Consider the following 20,000-nt stretch of genomic DNA (forward strand, 5'->3'; position numbering starts at 1 on the left):
TACACCCGGCAGCGCAGAAGGTAATATATACTAATATACAGTATAATACTACTAATAATATACACCCGGCAGCGCAGAAGGTAATATATACTAATATACAGTATAATACTACTAATAATATACACCCGGCAGCGCAGAAGGTAATATATACTAATATACAGTATAATACTACTAATAATATACACCCGGCAGCGCAGAAGGTAATATATACTAATATACAGTATAATACTACTAATAATATACACCCGGCAGCGCAGAAGGTAATATATACTAATATACAGTATAATACTACTAATAATATACACCAGGCAGCGCAGAAGGTAATATATACTAATATACAGTATAATACTACTAATAATATACACCCGGCAGCGCAGAAGGTAATATATACTAATATACAGTATAATACTACTAATAATATACACCCGGCAGCGCAGAAGGTAATATATACTAATATACAGTATAATACTACTAATAATATACACCCGGCAGCGCAGAAGGTAATATATACTAATATACAGTATAATACTACTAATAATATACACCTGGCAGCGCAGAAGGTAATATATACTAATTTACAGTATAATACTACTAATAATATACACCCGGCAGCGCAGAAGGTAATATATACTAATATACAGTATAATACTACTAATAATATACACCCGGCAGCGCAGAAGGTAATATATACTAATATACAGTACAATACTACTAATAATATACACCCGGCAGCGCAGAAGGTAATATACACTAATATACAGTATAATACTACTAATAATATACACCCGGCAGCGCAGAAGGTAATATATACTAATATACAGTATAATACTACTAATAATATACACCCGGCAGCGCAGAAGGTAATATATACTAATATACAGTATAATACTACTAATAATATACACCCGGCAGCACAGAAGGTAATATATACTAATATACAGTATAATACTACTAATAATATACACCCGGCAGCACAGAAGGTAGTATATAATAATATATAGTATTTTTGTAATAGTAATATACGCCAGGCATCACAGAAGGTAATATATAAGAATATATAGTATAATATATAGTATTTTTGTAATAGTAATATACACCAGACATCACAGAAGGTAATATACACTAATATATAGTATAATATACAGTATTTTTGTAATAGTAATATACGCCAGACATCACAGAAGGTAATATATAATAATATATAGTATAATATATAGTATTTTTGTAATAGTAATATACACCAGACATCACAGAAGGTAATATACACTAATATATAGTATAATATATAGTATTTTTGTAATAGTAATATACGCCAGACATCACAGAAGGTAATATATAATAATATATAGTATAATATATAGTATTTTTGTAATAGTAATATACACCAGACATCACAGAAGGTAATATACACTAATATATAGTATAATATACAGTATTTTTGAAATAGTAATATACGCCAGACATCACAGAAGGTAATATATAATAATATATAGTATAATATATAGTATTTTTGTAATAGTAATATACACCAGACATCACAGAAGGTAATATACACTAATATATAGTATAATATACAGTATTTTTGAAATTGTAATATACGCCAGACATCACAGAAGGTAATATATAATAATATATAGTATAATATATAGTATTTTTGTAATAGTAATATACACCAGACATCACAGAAGGTAATATATAATAATATATAGTATAATATATAGTATTTTTGTAATAGTAATATACACCAGACATCACAGAAGGTAATATATAATAATATATAGTATATTATATAGTATTTTTGTAATAGTAATAAACGCCAGACATCGCAGAAGGTAATATATAATAATATATAGTATAATATATAGTATTTTTGTAATAGTAATATACGCCAGGCATCGCAGAAGGTAATATATAATAATATATAGTATTTTTGTAATAGTAATATACGCCAGGCATCGCAGAAGGTAATATATAACCCAGTTGTGTTACTTCTGCAGGTAATAAAAGGTGTATTTTCTGTTACCTTCAGGTGTACGTGGAGCTGCGGTTCACCCTGAGAGACTGTAACTCCATCCCTTGGGTGTCCGGTACCTGCAAGGAGACCTTTAACCTCTTCTCCCTCCAGACAGACGAACCGCATCCCGCCGCCACGCACTTCAGACCTGCCGACTACGCCAAGGTTTAGTTTTATACAATCCTATTGGTTTTCTTTTTTTTACTTTTTAGTCCATTTTTGTTTTAAAACTCTTATTTGAACACGTTCTCATTTACAGCAACGACCTGGGGGATAGTTACAGGGGATGAATGAGCTAATTGGATGCTGGGGATTATTAGGTGGCCGTGATGGTATGAGGGCCAGATTGGGAATTTTAACCAGGACACCAGGGGGTTAACACCCCTTTACTCTTACGATAAATACAATGGGATCTTTAATGACCTCAGAGAGTCTGGACACCCGTTTAACGTCACGAACGAAAGATCCCACCCTACTACGTAGGAACAATGTCCCCAGTCACTGCCCTGGAACATTGTGGATCTCCTTAGACCAGAGGGAAGAGCGCCCCCTACTGGCCCTCCAGCACCCCTTCCACCAGCACCTGGTCTCCCATCCAGGGACCGACCAGGACCAACCCTGCTTGGCTTCTGAGTCAAGCCAGCGGTGGGATTCAGGAGTGGGATGCTGCTGGCTTTTTTTTTTAAACTTATTGGACTTTTTGACTCGTTATGTATTTGACGTAGAGTTCTTCCCTTTCATATACGTTCTTATCAGACAGTTTTTATAGTTGTTACGGTTTAAGAGGAGAGCTTGTAAGCGTTTAATTGTACTGTGACAGTACTACGCAGGTGTATATCCTGTGACGAAAAACATATTGGATATGATTTGATTTTGAAGGTGGACACCATTGCTGCCGATGAGAGCTTCACACAGACGGACCTGGGCGACCGCGTTCTCCGCCTCAACACGGAGGTCAGTTTGGTTGAATGTTATATTCGTTTCATTCTTATACCTCTTTTGTCTCCTTGTTTTTCTCTCGCGATATTTATAACTACTTTTTTTATTTTTTTTAATTATATTTTCATTAGAATTGTATTTATTTTTTTTCTTCTTTGATCAGGGTTTACACAAACAATAAAACAATGTGTACTAGACAGACTGAGTACAGGGAATCAGGAAATACAGTGAAAATGATGACCTGAAAGGAGGAGTCATGCAATTAAAAGACAGCAGTATATGGGAGTCTTTCTACATACGACCACATATTTAACAAGGCAAGTCACTTCAGAACAAATTCTTATTTACAATGACGGCCTAGGAACACTGGGTTAACTGCCTTGTTCAGGGGCAGAACGATGGATTTTTGCCTTGTCAGCTCGGGGATTCGATCTAACAACCTTTCGGTTACTAGTCCAACGCTCTAACCACTAGGCTACCTACCCCCTCTACACTCTAACCACTAGGCTACCTGCCTCTACACTCTAACCACTAGGCTACCTGCCTCCTCTCCACTCTAACCACTAGGCTACCTGCCGCCTCTACACTCTAACCACTAGGCTACCTGCCTCCTCTACACTCTAACCACTAGGCTACCTGCCTCCTCTACACTCTAACCACTAGGCTACCTGCCGCCTCTACACTCTAACCACTAGGCTACCTGCCGCTACACTCTAACCACTAGGCTACCTGCCTCCTCTCCACTCTAACCACTAGGCTACCTGCCGCCTCTACACTCTAACCACTAGGCTACCTGCCGCCTCTACACTCTAACCACTAGGCTACCTGCCTCCTCTACACTCTAACCACTAGGCTACCTGCCTCCTCTACACTCTAACCACTAGGCTACCTGCCACCTCTACACTCTAACCACTAGGCTACCTGCCTCCTCTACACTCTAACCACTAGGCTACCTGCCTCCTCAACACTCTAACCACTAGGATACCTGCCGCCTCCACACTCTAACCACTAGGCTACCTGCCTCCTCTCCACTCTAACCACTAGGCTACCTGCCGCCTCTACACTCTAACCACTAGGCTACCTGCCTCCTCTACACTCTAACCACTAGGCTACCTACCCCCTCTACACTCTAACCACTAGGCTACCTGCCTCTACACTCTAACCACTAGGCTACCTGCCTCCTCTACACTCTAACCACTAGGCTACCTACCCCCTCTACACTCTAACCACTAGGCTACCTGCCTCCTCTCCACTCTAACCACTAGGCTACCTGCCGCCTCTACACTCTAACCACTAGGCTACCTGCCTCTACACTCTAACCACTAGGCTACCTGCCTCCTCTACACTCTAACCACTAGGCTACCTACCCCCTCTACACTCTAACCACTAGGCTACCTGCCTCCTCTCCACTCTAACCACTAGGCTACCTGCCGCCTCTACACTCTAACCACTAGGCTACCTGCCTCCTCTACACTCTAACCACTAGGCTACCTGCCTCCTCTACACTCTAACCACTAGGCTACCTGCCGCCTCTACACTCTAACCACTAGGCTACCTGCCTCCTCTACACTCTAACCACTAGGCTACCTGCCTCCTCTACACTCTAACCACTAGGCTACCTGCCTCCTCTACACTCTAACCACTAGGCTACCTGCCTCCTCTACACTCTAACCACTAGGCTACCTGCCTCCTCTACACTCTAACCACTAGGCTACCTGCCTCCTCTACACTCTAACCACTAGGCTACCTGCCTCCTCTACACTCTAACCACTAGGCTACCTGCCTCCTCTACACTCTAACCACTAGGCTACCTGCCTCCTCTACACTCTAACCACTAGGCTACCTGCCGCCTCTACACTCTAACCACTAGGCTACCTGCCGCCTCTACACTCTAACCACTAGGCTACCTGCCTCCTCTACACTCTAACCACTAGGCTACCTGCTGCCTCTACACTCTAACCACTAGGCTACCTGCCTCCTCTACACTCTAACCACTAGGCTACCTGCCGCCTCTACACTCTAACCACTAGGCTACCTGCCGCCTCTACACTCTAACCACTAGGCTACCTGCCTCCTCTACACTCTAACCACTAGGCTACCTGCCTCCTCTACACTCTAACCACTAGGCTACCTGCCTCCTCTACACTCTAACCACTAGGCTACCTGCCTCTACACTCTAACCACTAGGCTACCTGCCTCCTCTACACTCTAACCACTAGGCTACCTGCCTCCTCTACACTCTAACCACTAGGCTACCTGCCGCCTCTACACTCTAACCACTAGGCTACCTGCCTCCTCTACACTCTAACCACTAGGCTACCTGCCTCCTCTACACTCTAACCACTAGGCTACCTGCCGCCTCTACACTCTAACCACTAGGCTACCTGCCTCCTCTACACTCTAACCACTAGGCTACCTGCCTCCTCTACACTCTAACCACTAGGCTACCTGCCTCCTCTACGCTCTAACCACTAGGCTACCTGCCTCTCCACTCTAACCACTAGGCTACCTGCCGCCTCTACACTCTAACCACTAGGCTACCTGCCTCCTCTACACTCTAACCACTAGGCTACCTGCCACCTCTACACTCTAACCACTAGGCTACCTACCCCCTCTACACTCTAACCACTAGACTACCTGCCTCCTCTACACTCTAACCACTAGGCTACCTGCCTCCTCTACACTCTAACCACTAGGCCACCTGCCTCCTCTACACTCTAACCACTAGGCTACCTGCCTCCTCTACACTCTAACCACTAGGCTACCTGCCTCCTCTACTCTCTAACCACTAGGCTACCTGCCTCCTCTACACTCTAACCACTAGGCTACCTGCCACCTCTACACTCTAACCACTAGGCTACCTGCCTCCTCTACACTCTAACCACTAGGCTACCTGCCTCCTCTACACTCTAACCACTAGGCTACCTGCCTCCTCTACACTCTAACCACTAGGCTACCTGCCTCCTCTACACTCTAACCACTAGGCTACCTGCCACCTCTACACTCTAACCACTAGGCTACCTGCCTCCTCTACACTCTAACCACTAGGCTACCTGCCTCCTCTACACTCTAACCACTAGGCTACCTGCCTCCTCTACACTCTAACCACTAGGCTACCTGCCACCTCTACACTCTAACCACTAGGCTACCTGCCTCCTCTACACTCTAACCACTAGGCTACCTGCCTCCTCTACACTCTAACCACTAGGCTACCTGCTGCCTCTACACTCTAACCACTAGGCTACCTGCCTCCTCTACACTCTAACCACTAGGCTACCTGCCTCCTCTACACTCTAACCACTAGGCTACCTGCCTCTACACACTAACCACTAGGCTACCTGCCTCTACACTCTAACCACTAGGCTACCTGCCTCTACACTCTAACCACTAGGCTACCTGCCTCTACACTCTAACCACTAGGCTACCTGCCTCCTCTACACTCTAACCACTAGGCTACCTGCCTCCTCTACACTCTAACCACTAGGCTACCTGCCTCCTCTACACTCTAACCACTAGGCTACCTGCCTCCTCTACACTCTAACCACTAGGCTACCTGCCTCTACACTCTAACCACTAGGCTACCTGCCTCCTCTACACTCTAACCACTAGGCTACCTGCCTCCTCTACACTCTAACCACTAGGCTACCTGCCGCCTCTACACTCTAACCACTAGGCTACCTGCCGCCTCTACACTCTAACCACTAGGCTACCTGCCTCTACACTCTAACCACTAGGCTACCTGCCTCTACACTCTAACCACTAGGCTACCTGCCTCTACACTCTAACCACTAGGCTACCTGCCTCCTCTACACTCTAACCACTAGGCTACCTACCTCTACACTCTAACCACTAGGCTACCTGCCTCTACACACTAACCACTAGGCTACCTGCCTCCGCTACACTCTAACCACTAGGCTACCTGCCTCCTCTACACTCTAACCACTAGGCTACCTGCCTCCTCTACACTCTAACCACTAGGCTACCTGCCTCTACACTCTAACCACTAGGCTACCTACCTCTACACTCTAACCACTAGGCTACCTGCCTCTACACACTAACCACTAGGCTACCTGCCTCCGCTACACTCTAACCACTAGGCTACCTGCCTCCTCTACACTCTAACCACTAGGCTACCTGCCTCCTCTACACTCTAACCACTAGGCTACCTGCCTCCTCTACACTCTAACCACTAGGCTACCTGCCTCCTCTACACTCTAACCACTAGGCTACCTGCCGCCTCTACACTCTAACCACTAGGCTACCTGCCTCCTCTACACTCTAACCACTAGGCTACCTGCCTCCTCTACACTCTAACCACTAGGCTACCTGCCTCCTCTACACTCTAACCACTAGGCTACCTGCCTCCTCTACACTCTAACCACTAGGCTACCTGCCGCTACACTCTAACCACTAGGCTACCTGCCGCCTCTACACTCTAACTGTGTAGAGGCACAGCCACGACCCAGACATACTGTAACACAACACAGCCACGTCTCTGACATAAGTGTAAAAACGTTTATTACTACAAAACTCTTTCAGAAAATGAAAATGTTTTCAAAATATGGACTCTTAGGGTAGAGGCCTCAGCCACCATCTTTACGGAGCCATGTTGAATCTGTGCTCCCTATTACTACCGTTATAATAGATGCTGTTTGAGAGGAGAGATCATGTCATTGTGTAGCCTTCGCTCTACTGTAAGCATATGACAAATGAAACGTTCATTTGATTTGAGGTAAGAGAGGTCGGCCCCGTGACCCGGAAGGGCTTCTACCTGGCGTTCCAGGATGTGGGGGCGTGCATCGCTCTGGTATCCGTCAAGGTGTTCTATAAGGTATTGTGAGGTTTATGTATTATATCTATCTATCTATCTATCTATCTATCCATATATATCTGTCTGTCTGTCTGTCTGTCTGTCTGTCTGTCTGTCTGTCTGTCTGTCTGTCTGTCTGTCTGTCTGTCTGTCTGTCTGTCTGTCTACAGTGGCTTGCGAAAGTATTCATCCCCTTGGCATTTGTCCTATTTTGTTGCCTTACAACCTGTAATTCAAATTGATTTTTGAGGGGTTTGTGTTACGACCTTCGCCGAAGTCGGTCCCTCTCCTTGTTCGGGCGACGTTCGGCGGTCGACGTCACCGGCCTTCTAGCCATCGCCGATCCACTTTTCATTTTCCATTTGTTTTGTCTTAGTCTTACACAAACCTGGTTTCAATCCCCCAATTACTTGTTCATTATTTAACCCTCTGTTCCCCCATGTTTGTTTGTGAGTGATTGTTTATTGTATTGCGGTCCGTTATTGTGGCCTTGGATTTATTTGACGTGTATTGTGATTCTTGTTTGAGTACAATTGCGTACATTACTCATATCTGCTGTCCTGCGCCTGACTCATCTACATCAGCTGCACACAGACGCGTTACAGTTTGTATAATTTGATTTGCACAACATGCCTACCACTTTGAAAATGCTAAATATTTTTTCTTGTGAAACAAACAAGAAATATAACTTTTCACCCCCCCCCAAAAGTTAATACTTTGTAGAGCTACCTTTTGCAGCAATATTGAAGTCATACTACAGATTCTCAATTGGATTGAGGTCTGGGCTTTGACTAGGCCATTCCAAGACATTTAAATGTTTCCCCTTAAACCACTCGAGTGTTGCTTTAGCAGTATGCTTAGGGTCATTGTCCTGCTGGGAGGTGAACCTCCGTCCCAGTCTCAAATCTCTGGAAGACTGAAACAGGTTTCCCTAAAAAATGTTCCTGTATTTAGCGCCATTATTATTCCTTCAGTTTCTGACCAGTTTCCCAGTCCCTGCCGATGAAAAACATCCCCACAGCATGATGTGGGATGGTGTTCTCGGGGTGATGAGAGGTGTTGGGTTTGCGCCAGACATAATGTTTTCCTTGATGGCCAAAAAGCTGACCAGAGTACCTTCTTCCATATGTTTGGGGAGTCTCCCACGTGCCTTTTGGCGAACGCCAAACGTGTTTGCTTATTTTTTTCTTTAAGCAATGGCTTTTTTCTGGCCACTCCTCCGTAAAGCCCAGCTCTGTGGATTATACGGCTTAAAGTGGTCCTATGGACAGATACTCCAATCTCCACCGTGGAGCTTTGCAGCTCCTTCAGGGTTATCTTTGGTCTCTTTGTTGCCTCTCTGATTAATGCCCTCCTTGCCTGGTCCGTGAGTTTTGGTAGGCGGCCCTCTCTTTAATGGTGCTCCGTGGGATGTTCAAAGTTTCTGATATTGTTTTATAACCCAACCCTGATCTGTACTTCTCCACAACTTTGTCCTTGACCTGTTTGGAGAGCTCCTTGGTCTTCATAGTGCTGCTTGCTTGGTGTTGCCCCTTGCTTAGTGGTGTTGCAGACTCTGGGGCCTTTCAGAACAGGTGTATATATATACTGAGATCGTGTGACACTTAGATTGCACACAGGTGGACTTTATTTAACTAAATATGTGACTTCTGAAGGTAATTGGTTGCACCAGATCTTATTTAGGGGCTTCATAGCAAAGGGGTGAATACATATAAACACACCACTTTAACATTTAAAAAAAAGACATTTTAAACAAGTCATTTTTTTCAGTTCACTTCACCAATTTGGACTATTTTGTGTTTTTGTCCATTACACGAAATCCAAATAAAAAGCTATTTAAATTGCAGGTTGTAATGCAACAAAATAGTAAAAACGCCAAAGGGGGGGGATGAATACTTTTACAAGGCACTGAACTGACTTTCTATCTCTCTCCTTATCTAAGCGTTGTCCATCCACTCTGAGGAACCTGGCAGCGTTCCCAGACACGGTGCCAAGGGTTGACTCCTCCTCGCTGGTGGAGGTGCGGGGAGCGTGCGTGGAGAACGCGGAGGAGAGGGACACGCCCAAACTGTACTGTGGGGCGGACGGAGACTGGCTGGTTCCTCTGGGGCGATGCGTCTGTAGTCTGGGACATGAGGAGATTGACGGATTCTGCCAGGGTGAGTTGTGGCTAACAATTCCCCTCCCGCTGGGCACAGATATCAGTTCAACGTTTAGCTTTGATTTAAATTTTGGTTGAGTTGTCAAACATACGTGAATTCAAACGTATTTTAGGTTAAAAAGTAGGGTGTGAAAAAAAAAAAATAATACTACATTGTAAAATCCAATGAGTTTTACACATTGATTCAACATCATCACATTGAATTGTTTTGTTGAAATGACATGAAAACACCGTTGATCGAACCAGTTTCTGCCCAGCGGGTTCATTGTGCTTTATATTGTTGTGTGCTTATTCGGGCTGACCCCAATTAGTCGACTGGGCGATTGTTTGGTCCATAGGAAGGTTGGTCTATGTTTTTGGGTCGAGCAGTAGCAAACACATATATATATATTTTATTTATGGCACACGAGACTCCTGTCTTATTCGCGCCCATTTTAGTGAACTAATCCATTGTGAAGGCCGAGACTAATCCATTTTGAAGGCCGAGACTAATCCATTGCAGAAGGCTGAGACTAATCCATTGTGAAGGCTGAGACTAATCCATTGTGAAGGCTGAGACTAATCCATTGTGGAGGCTGAGACTAATCCATTTTGAAGGCCGAGACTAATCCATTTTGAAGGCCGAGACTAATCCATTTTGAAGGCCGAGACTAATCCATTGCGAAGGCCGAGACTAATCCATTGCAGAAGGCTGAGACTAATCCATTGTGAAGGCTGAGACTAATCCATTGTGAAGGCTGAGACTAATCCATTGTGAAGGCCGAGACTAATCCATTGCGAAGGCCGAGACTAATCCATTGCGAAGTCCGAGGCTAATCCATTGCGAAGGCCGAGACTAATCCATTTTGAAGGCCGAGACTAATCCATTGCAGAAGGCCGAGACTAATCCATTGTGAAGGCTGAGACTAATCCATTGTGAAGGCCGAGACTAATCCATTGCGAAGGCCGAGACTAATCCATTGTGAAGGCCGAGACTAATCCATTGCGAAGGCCGAGACTAATCCATTTTGAAGGCCGAGACTAATCCATTTTGAAGGCCGAGACTAATCCATTGTGAAGGCTGAGACTAATCCATTGTGAAGGCCGAGACTAATCCATTGCGAAGGCCGAGACTAATCCATTGTGAAGGCTGAGACTAATCCATTGTGAAGGCTGAGACTAATCCATTGTGAAGGCTGAGACTAATCCATTGTGAAGGCTGAGGCTAATCCATTGTGGAGGCCGAGACTAATCCATTGCGGAGGCTGCTGGGGAGAGTGGCTAACTTGCACAATGCATGTCTCTGTCCAGAATGGACTCTCTCACGCCAATTTGTGCACATTCATTGTTTCATTGTGTGAATTGTTTGATTTTGATTGTTAGTGTCTATCAATTCATTACATATATCACCAGTAGTATATTTACTGTTAATTCCTATAATTTATCATCAATTATGTTGTTTTATTTCTGTTCATTCATTCAATATGTTACTATTGGTCTTTTACCGTTCTCATTGTCGGAGTGGAGGTGTTGTTTGCTCACTCTCACTCACTCACTCACTCACTCACTCACTCACTCACTCACTCACTCACTCACTCACTCACTCACTCACTCACTCACTCACTCACTCACTCACTCACTCACTCACTCACTCACTCACTCTCTCACCAGAAACACGTTTTGTTTTATTTCATTTCATTTTCACGTTTTGCAACATTTTGTCATTGTCAATTTTCTGAGTAGGCCTATAGTCTACCTGGCCTGCGCGCAAAACGCAGGCATATAAACACACACCACCACTAATAAGCTGTGGCGCATCTCAAAGTAATGTTTTCTTCACCTCAAACAGCAAGCAAATAAAGTCTTTTTTTTTTAATTTTTTTTTTTACATCCGTTGAGAAATGACAATAGTTTCAGCAATGCATCTGAAAAAAATCTTTCCGGCTCTTTCCTCTTTTCGATAACCACTCAGCGTTGAAAAGGGGGAGAAATGTCATGCTCTGATCCCAGTGGAAATGTCATTAAATAAGCCTACCTGATTACTGATTTATACCTGGCTTAATTAACCTGAAGCTGTGTCCGTCCCGAGCTCACTGGAGCAGAAGGGCCCAGAATATTTTAAACAACGTTGCAAGTTTGCTAGTTCTCCAAGTTAATAGTTGGTACAATGTTTCTAGTTCCATTGCAGACAGGCCATATGTAGATAATGTGATTTATAGGAGAGGTTTTTTAAAATCAGGTTATTTTCTACCTGTGGGCTGTAACGTTTTTATTTGTTGGTTTCATGTAGGCTATTTTTACATAGTTGGTCATGGAATAGAAGTTACTTTTTAGGTTTGTATCATTTTCATTTAGATTTGGAAAATAATTTTGATTAACCACACGACACTGATATTGAAAGGTTGTGAAAGGTTGTGAAAGGTTGTGAAAGGTTGAGAAAGGCTGAGAAAGGTTGTGAAAGGTTGAGAAAGGTTGAGAAAGGTTGAGAAAGGTTGAGAAAGGTTGAGAAAGGTTGTGAAAGGTTGTGAAAGGTTGAGAAAGGTTGTGAAAGGTTGAGAAAGTTTGAGAAAGTTTGTGAAAGGTTGTGAAAGGTTGTGAAAGGTTGAGAAAGGTTGTGAAAGGTTGAGAAAGGTTGTGAAAGGTTGAGAAAGGTTGAGAAAGGTTGTGAAAGGTTGTGAAAGGTTGTGAAAGGTCGCCAATTCCTCATCTAGCCTATTACCGGCAACTTCTGGAGAATAACGGCAGAATCTGCAAAAGCCAGCAGGAGAGAGAGGAGGTTGGGCCAGGTTACGTTTTTTCTTCTTCTGGTTATCTTGGATCTCTGGCTCCCTCTTGAGTCCTTTGTGTCTTATTTTCATCAAACGGTACGCTTAAAGCATCAGACAAGCTCAATGCATATAGCTGTTTTTATTTAAACACATCGGCTGTGTCTATATATGGGAAAATGTGACCCACCACCTGGTTTTGGTCCTATGTAGCAACATTTTAAATTGTGTTTTTTTTTAAATAATTTTTTTACATTAGATAAAAAGTAGAGACTCAAAGCTAGAAAATTGCACCTGCAGTTGAGGAAACAATGAGAAAGTAATTCTGCTTTGAAAGTTGATAAACTTGTAACCCCACTTTTGAGAAAAAGGCCTGTGAATGTGTTGGTACACCTACTGGAGGGCTCTTCATGTCTTCGTCCATTCAGCATCGTCCACACCCTCTTAAGCCCCACCCATCTCTTTAAGGATTCACAGTGTAGTAAAAAACCCTGAAGATTTCAAGACTAAAAGGGTAGTAGTAAAACTACATTATCTCGTCCTCGGCCTGTATCCAAATCTGACTTTGGTGCAGGTCATGTTTTTCTTCACATTACCGTCTCTGGTAAACACACACTTTATCAAATAAAATCTAAGTTTTGGGGCGGCAGGGTAGCCTTGTGGTTAGAGTGTTGGGCTAGTAACCGAAAGGTTGCAAGTTTGAATCCCCGAGCTGACAAGGTACAAATCTGTCGTTCTGCCCCCTGAACAAGGCAGTTAACCCACTGTTCCCCGGTAGGCCGTCATTGAAAATAAGAATTTGTTCTTAACTGACTTGCCTCGTTAAATAAAGGTTAAATAAAACATGTATCACAGGATACAGAAGGTGTAAACGGTACCCGTGAAATGGTTACTTGCATAATGGAGTTTTTTGTTTAAACATGTAGCTAGCTAGCTAGGTTAAAAAATGAACCGTAAGTCCAACTCTAATGAGTTAAATCCAACTGGGGAACTCATGCCTCTTTCTAGAGCTCCTTCACAGACGATACGCGTAACGTTAGCTAACTAGCTAAGAGTTCACCTCAACTTGCAATGAAAACAATTATCTGACAAAATTAAAAACGTATAATATCTGAAAATGTAGTTAGACTTTTACCCGTATACATTGGCTTTAGCTCACAGGGCTAACACAGTCTGGTGTGTTTAATTCAGGCTTTAGCTCACAGGGCTAACACAGTCTGGTGTGTTTAACTCAGGCTTTAGCACACAGGGCTAACACAGTCTGGTGTGTTTAATTCAGGCTTTAGCTCACAGGGCTAACACAGTCTGGTGTGTTTAATTCAGGCTTTAGCTCATAGGGCTAACACAGTCTGGTGTGTTTAACTCAGGCTTTAGCTCACAGGGCTAACACAGTCTGGTGTGTTTAATTCAGGCTTTAGCTCATAGGGCTAACACAGTCTGGTGTGTTTGTGTGTAACAAAGGTGGTTCGGTGAAATCGCTCATGTGATTAAGCAACCTTGTGTGAAATTTGAAGACATGGGTTAGCTCCTCGAGACAATCCCTTGGCTTTAGCTCAAAGGGCTAACACAGTTTTGTGGCTTTCAATAGACAGGAGACATGGGTGTGACTGAGAGAGGGATCTAGCTGCTAGGGTGGGGCTGATCTAGGAGGACAGGACAGGCAGCGATACTTTAAGGGGATGTGGATGGATGAACATGTGATCACTGCACTTGGAAATTCTGGCCCCTCTGGTCTACTCTTGGCGACTTCACTTGGCCCCTCTTGTCTTCTCTTGGCGACTTCACTTGGCCCCTCTTGTCTTCTCTTGGCGACTGCACTTGGCCCATCTTGTCTTCTCTTGGCGACTTTTCTTGGCCCCTCTTGTCTACTCTTGGCGACTTCACTTGGCCCCTCTTGTCTTCTCTTGGCGACTGCACTTGGCCCATCTTGTCTTCTCTTGGCGACTTTTCTTGGCCCCTCTTGTCTACTCTTGGCGACTTCACTTGGCCCCTCTTGTCTTCTCTTGGCGACTTCACTTGGCCCCTCTTGTCTACTCTTGGCGACTGCACTTGGCCCCTCTTGTCTACTCTTGGCGACTTCACTTGGCCCCTCTTGTCTTCTCTTGGCGACTGCACTTGGCCCCTCTTGTCTACTCTTGGCGACTGCACTTGGCCCCTCTTGTCTTCTCTTGGCGACTGCACTTGGCAGGTGGTGCAGAGCTAGCCTCACGCCAGGTGGTGCAGAGCTAGCCTCACGCCAGGTGGTGCAGAGCTAGCCTCACGCCAGGTGGTGCAGAGCTAGCCTCACGCCAGGTGGTGCAGAGCTAGCCTCACGCCAGGTGGTGCAGAGTTAGCTTCATTGCAGGTGGTGCAGAGCTAGCCTCATGGCAGGTGGTGCAGAGTTAGCCTCATGGCAGGTGGTGCAGAGTTAGCCTCATGGCAGGTGGTGCAGAGTTAGCCTCATGGCAGGTGGTGCAGAGCTAGCCTCATGGCAGGTGGTATAGAGCTAGCCTCATGGCAGGTGGTATAGAGCTAGCCTCATGGCAGGTGGTATAGAGCTATCCTCATGGCAGGTGGTGCAGAGCTAGCCTCTTCACAGGTGGTGCAGAGCTAGCCTCTTCGCAGGTGGTGCAGAGCTAGCCTCTTGGCAGGTGGTATAGAGCTAGCCTCATGGCAGGTGGTGCAGAGCTAGCCTCATGGCAGGTGGTATAGAGCTAGCCTCATGGCAGGTGGTGCAGAGCTAGCCTCTTGGCAGGTGGTGCAGAGCTAGCCTCTTGTCAGGTGGTGCAGAGTTAGCTTCATGGCAGGTGGTGCAGAGCTAGCCTCACGCCAGGTGGGGCAGAGCTAGCCTCACGCCAGGTGGTGCAGAGCTAGCCTCACGCCAGGTGGTGCAGAGCTAGCCTCACGCCAGGTGGTGCAGAGCTAGCCTCACGTCAGGTGGTGCAGAGCTAGCCTCACGCCAGGTGGTGCAGAGCTAGCCTCACGCCAGGTGGTGCAGAGCTAGCCTCACGCCAGGTGGTGCAGAGCTAGCCTCACGCCAGGTGGTGCAGAGTTAGCTTCACGGCAGGTGGTGCAGAGTTAGCTTCACGGCAGGTGGTGCAGAGTTAGCATCACGGCAGGTGGTGCAGAGTTAGTATCACGGCAGGTGGTGCAGAGCTAGCCTCATGGCAGGTGGTGCAGAGCTAGCCTCATGGCAGGTGGTGCAGAGCTAGCCTCATGGCAGGTGGTGCAGAGCTAGCCTCATGGCAGGTGGTATAGAGCTAGCCTCATGGCAGGTGGTGCAGAGCTAGCCTCATGGCAGGTGGTGCAGAGCTAGCCTCATGGCAGGTGGTGCAGAGCTAGCCTCATGGCAGGTGGTATAGAGCTAGCCTCACGGCAGGTGGTGCAGAGCTAGCCTCATGGCAGGTGGTATAGAGCTAGCCTCATGGCAGGTGGTATAGAGCTAGCCTCATGGCAGGTGGTGCAGAGCTAGCCTCATGGCAGGTGGTGCAGAGCTAGCCTCACGGCAGGTGGTATAGAGCTAGCCTCATGGCAGGTGGTATAGAGCTAGCCTCATGGCAGGTGGTATAGAGCTAGCCTCATGGCAGGTGGTGCAGAGCTAGCCTCATGGCAGGTGGTGCAGAGCTAGCCTCATGGCAGGTGGTATAGAGCTAGCCTCATGGCAGGTGATAAAGAGCTAGCCTCATGGCAGGTGGTATAGAGCTAGCCTCATGCCAGGTGGTGCAGAGCTAGCCTCACGCCAGGTGGTGCAGAGCTAGCCTCACGCCAGGTGGTGCAGAGCTAGTCTCACGCCAGGTGGTGCAGAGCTAGCCTCACGCCAGGTGGTGCACAGCTATCAGGTTCGGGTTTGGGTAGCGTCTCCTTCTCAAACGCCTGTCAGAGTTACTGTAGAGAGTTGCACAGTGTACCCCAGTAGGATCTGAGGCTAATGCCCTCACACACGCACACACACACACACACACACACACACACACACACACACACACACACACACACACACACACACACACACACACACACACACAGCCTCCGCAGCAGCAGAGTGAATGAATAAGTAGATGCTAAAGCATTCTAACTGAAGGAGAAGAGGGAGGGAGGGAGGGAAGGAGGGAGGGAGGGAGGGAGGGAGGGAGGGAGGGAGGGAGGGAGAAAAGGAAGGGAGGGAGGTAGGGAGGGAGGGAGGGAGGGAGGGAGGGAGGGAGGGAAGGAGGGAAGGAGGGAGGGAGAAAGAAAAGGGAGGGAGGGAGGGAGGGAGGGAGGGAGGGAGGGAGGGAGGGAGGGAGGGAGGGAGGGAGGGAGGAGGGAGGGAGGAGGCATTGCATCAGATAGACAGAGGTCTCTGGGGCCTGCCAAGTCATCTACAGAGCTTGAGATATCACTTCCCTCTCCTTCCTCTCCTCCCCTCATCCTCCCTCTCCTCCCCTCATCCTCCCTCTCCTCCCCTCATCCTACCCTCTCCTCCCCTCATCCTCCCTCTCCTCCCCTCTTCCTCCCTCTCCTCCCCTCATCCTCCCTCTCCTCCCCTCATCCTCCCTCTCCTCCCCTCATCCTCCCTCTCCTCCCCTCATCTTCCCTCTCCTCCCCTCATCCTCCCATCACCCTCCTCCCGTCTCCCCTCCTTTCCTCACCTCCCCTCATCCTCCCCTCTCCCCTCCTTTCCTCCCTCCCCTCATCCTCCCCTCTCCCCTCCTTTCCTCCCTCCCCTCATCCTCCCATTTCCTCTCCTCCCCTCATCCTCCCCTCTCCCCTCCTTTCCTCCCTCCCCTCATCCTCTCCCCTCCTTTCCTCCCTCCCTCCCCTCTGTTCAGATGTTCAGGACAGCAGTATGAGACGTCCCTGTCCGCTGGAGAAGTCTCTGTCTCTTCCCTGTCCGCTAGAGAAGTCTCTGTCTCGTCCCTGTCCGCTAGAGAAGTCTCTGTCTCGTCCCTGTCCGCTGGAGAAGTCTCTGTCTCGTCCCTGTCAGCTGGAGAAGTCTCTGTCTCGTCCCTGTCCGCTAGAGAAGTCTCTGTCTCGTCCCTGTCCGCTAGAGAAGTCTCTATCTCGTCCCTGTCCGCTGGAGAAGTCTCTGTCTCGTCCCTGTCCGCTGGAGAAGTCTCTGTCTCGTCCCTGTCCGCTGGAGAAGTCTCTGTCTCATCCCTGTCCGCTGGAGAAGTCTCTGTCTCGTCCCTGTCCCGCTGGAGAAGTCTCTGTCTCTTCCCTGTCCGCTAGAGAAGTCTCTATCTCGTCCCTGTCCGCTAGAGAAGTCTCTGTCTCGTCCCTGTCAGCTGGAGAAGTCTCTGTCTCGTCCCTGTCCGCTAGAGAAGTCTCTGTCTCGTCCCTGTCAGCTGGAGAAGTCTCTGTCTCGTCCCTGTCCCGCTGGAGAAGTCTCTGTCTCGTCCCTGTCCCGCTGGAGCGTCGTGACTCATCACCTTCCTTATCGGCGCGGTCACAATACACTTCCTGAATTCTCCTTCAAGGCTGTTCTCTCTCAGAAGTTAAAGTGTCAGGACGGAAAAAGGCTTGTTGAACTATTGATCCTTTTGTAATATCAACGTAGTTGTATTAGATTGGGTCATCTCTGAAGCAGCTAGCTGGTTTGTCTGTTGCTGAACCACCGGTCTGTTACTGAAGACCGGTCTGTTACTGAACACCGGTCTGTTACTGAACACCAGTCTGTTACCGTTCTCTCCTGCTGGTTTATCTGTTACTGAACACCAGTCTGTTACTGAACACCAGTCTGTTACTGAACACCAGTCTGTTACCGTTCTCTCCTGCTGGTTTGTCTGTTACTGAACACCGGTCTGTTACTGAACACCAGTCTGTTACTGAACACCGGTCTGTTACTGAACACCAGTCTGGTACTGAACACCAGTCTGTTACTGAACACCAGTCTGTTGCTGAACACCAGTCTGTTACTGAACACCAGTCTGTTACCGTTCTCTTCTGCTGGTTTGTCTGTTACTGAACACCAGTCTGTTACTGAACACCAGTCTGTTACTGAACACCAGTCTGTTACCGTTCTCTTCTGCTTGTTTGTCTGTTACTGAACACCAGTCTGTTACTGAACACCAGTCTGTTACTGTTACTGAACACCAGTCTGTTACTGAACACCAGTCTGTTACTGTTACTGAACACCAGTCTGTTACTGAACACCAGTCTGTTACTGTTACTGAACACCAGTCTGTTACTGAACACCAGTCTGTTACTGTTACTGAACACCAGTCTGTTACTGAACACCAGTCTGTTACTGTTACTGAACACCAGTCTGTTATCGTTCTCTCCTGTCTGGTTTTCTGTAGGTGAAATAATATGCTCCACAATACAGCTTTGGTTGTCATGGCTACGATAGATCTACCATCCTAATTTGACCAGTTTCTCTCTGCAGGAAAATAATCCTGCAGCAACAGGAAATGTGGATATTTATGTGGATTATAATTAATCCACGTTTTTGTAACGGGTTGATCCGTTTTTCGTTATGGCAAATCAAGTCTGATATTTTTAAACGTGGTAATTACCAAACTTTATAAGCCTCTAATAAACCCTTTCAATGCACTAGTTTGCCAATTGTTGGGCGAAGGATAATTCTCTTCGACAACAGAGTTATTACATTAAGAGAACTGGGCGAAGGATAATTCCTCTTCGACAACAGAGTTATTACATTAAGAGAACTGGGCGAAGGATAATTCTCTTCCACAACAGAGTTATTACAGTAAGAGAACTGGGCGAAGGATAATTCTCTTCGACAACAGACGTTATTACATTAAGAGAACTGGGCGAAGGATAATTCTCTTCGACAACAGAGTTATTACATTAAGAGAACTGGGCGAAGGATAATTCTCTTCGACAACAGAGTTTTTACATTAAGAGAACTGGGCGAAGGACAATTCTCTTCGACAACAGAGTTATTACATTAAGAGAACTGGGCGAAGGATAATTCTCTTCGACAACAGAGTTTTTACATTAAGAGAACTGGGCGAAGGATAATTCTCTTCGACAACAGAGTTATTACATTAAGAGAACTGGGCGAAGGATAATTCTCTTCGACAACAGAGTTTTTACATTAAGAGAACTGGGCGAAGGATAATTCTCTTCGACAACAGAGTTATTACATTAAGAGAACTGGGCGAAGGATAATTCTCTTCGACAACAGAGTTATTACATTAAGAGAACTGGGCGAAGGATAATTCTCTTCGACAACAGAGTTTTTACATTAAGAGAACTGGGCGAAGGATAATTCTCTTCGACAACAGAGTTATTACATTAAGAGAACTGGGCGAAGGATAATTCTCTTCGACAACAGAGTTTTTACATTAAGAGAACTGGGCGAAGGATAATTCTCTTCGACAACAGAGTTATTACATTAAGAGAACTGGG

At 46.1% G+C, this 20,000-nt stretch overlaps 1 protein-coding gene across 1 annotated transcript in view; it reads left to right on the forward strand.

The window, feature by feature from the left end:
* Nucleotides 1-20,000, forward strand: part of LOC106575017 (ephrin type-A receptor 6) — a 163,223-nt gene that overhangs the window by 6,096 nt on the left and 137,127 nt on the right. Inside the window, exons 3-6 of the mRNA XM_082963318.1 lie at nucleotides 2,030-2,179; nucleotides 2,894-2,968; nucleotides 7,686-7,784; nucleotides 9,706-9,922. Of these exons, the coding sequence (XP_082819444.1) occupies nucleotides 2,030-2,179; nucleotides 2,894-2,968; nucleotides 7,686-7,784; nucleotides 9,706-9,922 (541 nt within the window). The remainder of the gene's footprint in view (nucleotides 1-2,029; nucleotides 2,180-2,893; nucleotides 2,969-7,685; nucleotides 7,785-9,705; nucleotides 9,923-20,000) is intronic.

Source organism: Salmo salar, chromosome 17 (genome assembly GCF_965601325.2).
Source record: "Salmo salar chromosome 17, fSalSal1, whole genome shotgun sequence".
Classification (NCBI taxonomy): domain Eukaryota; kingdom Metazoa; phylum Chordata; class Actinopteri; order Salmoniformes; family Salmonidae; genus Salmo; species Salmo salar.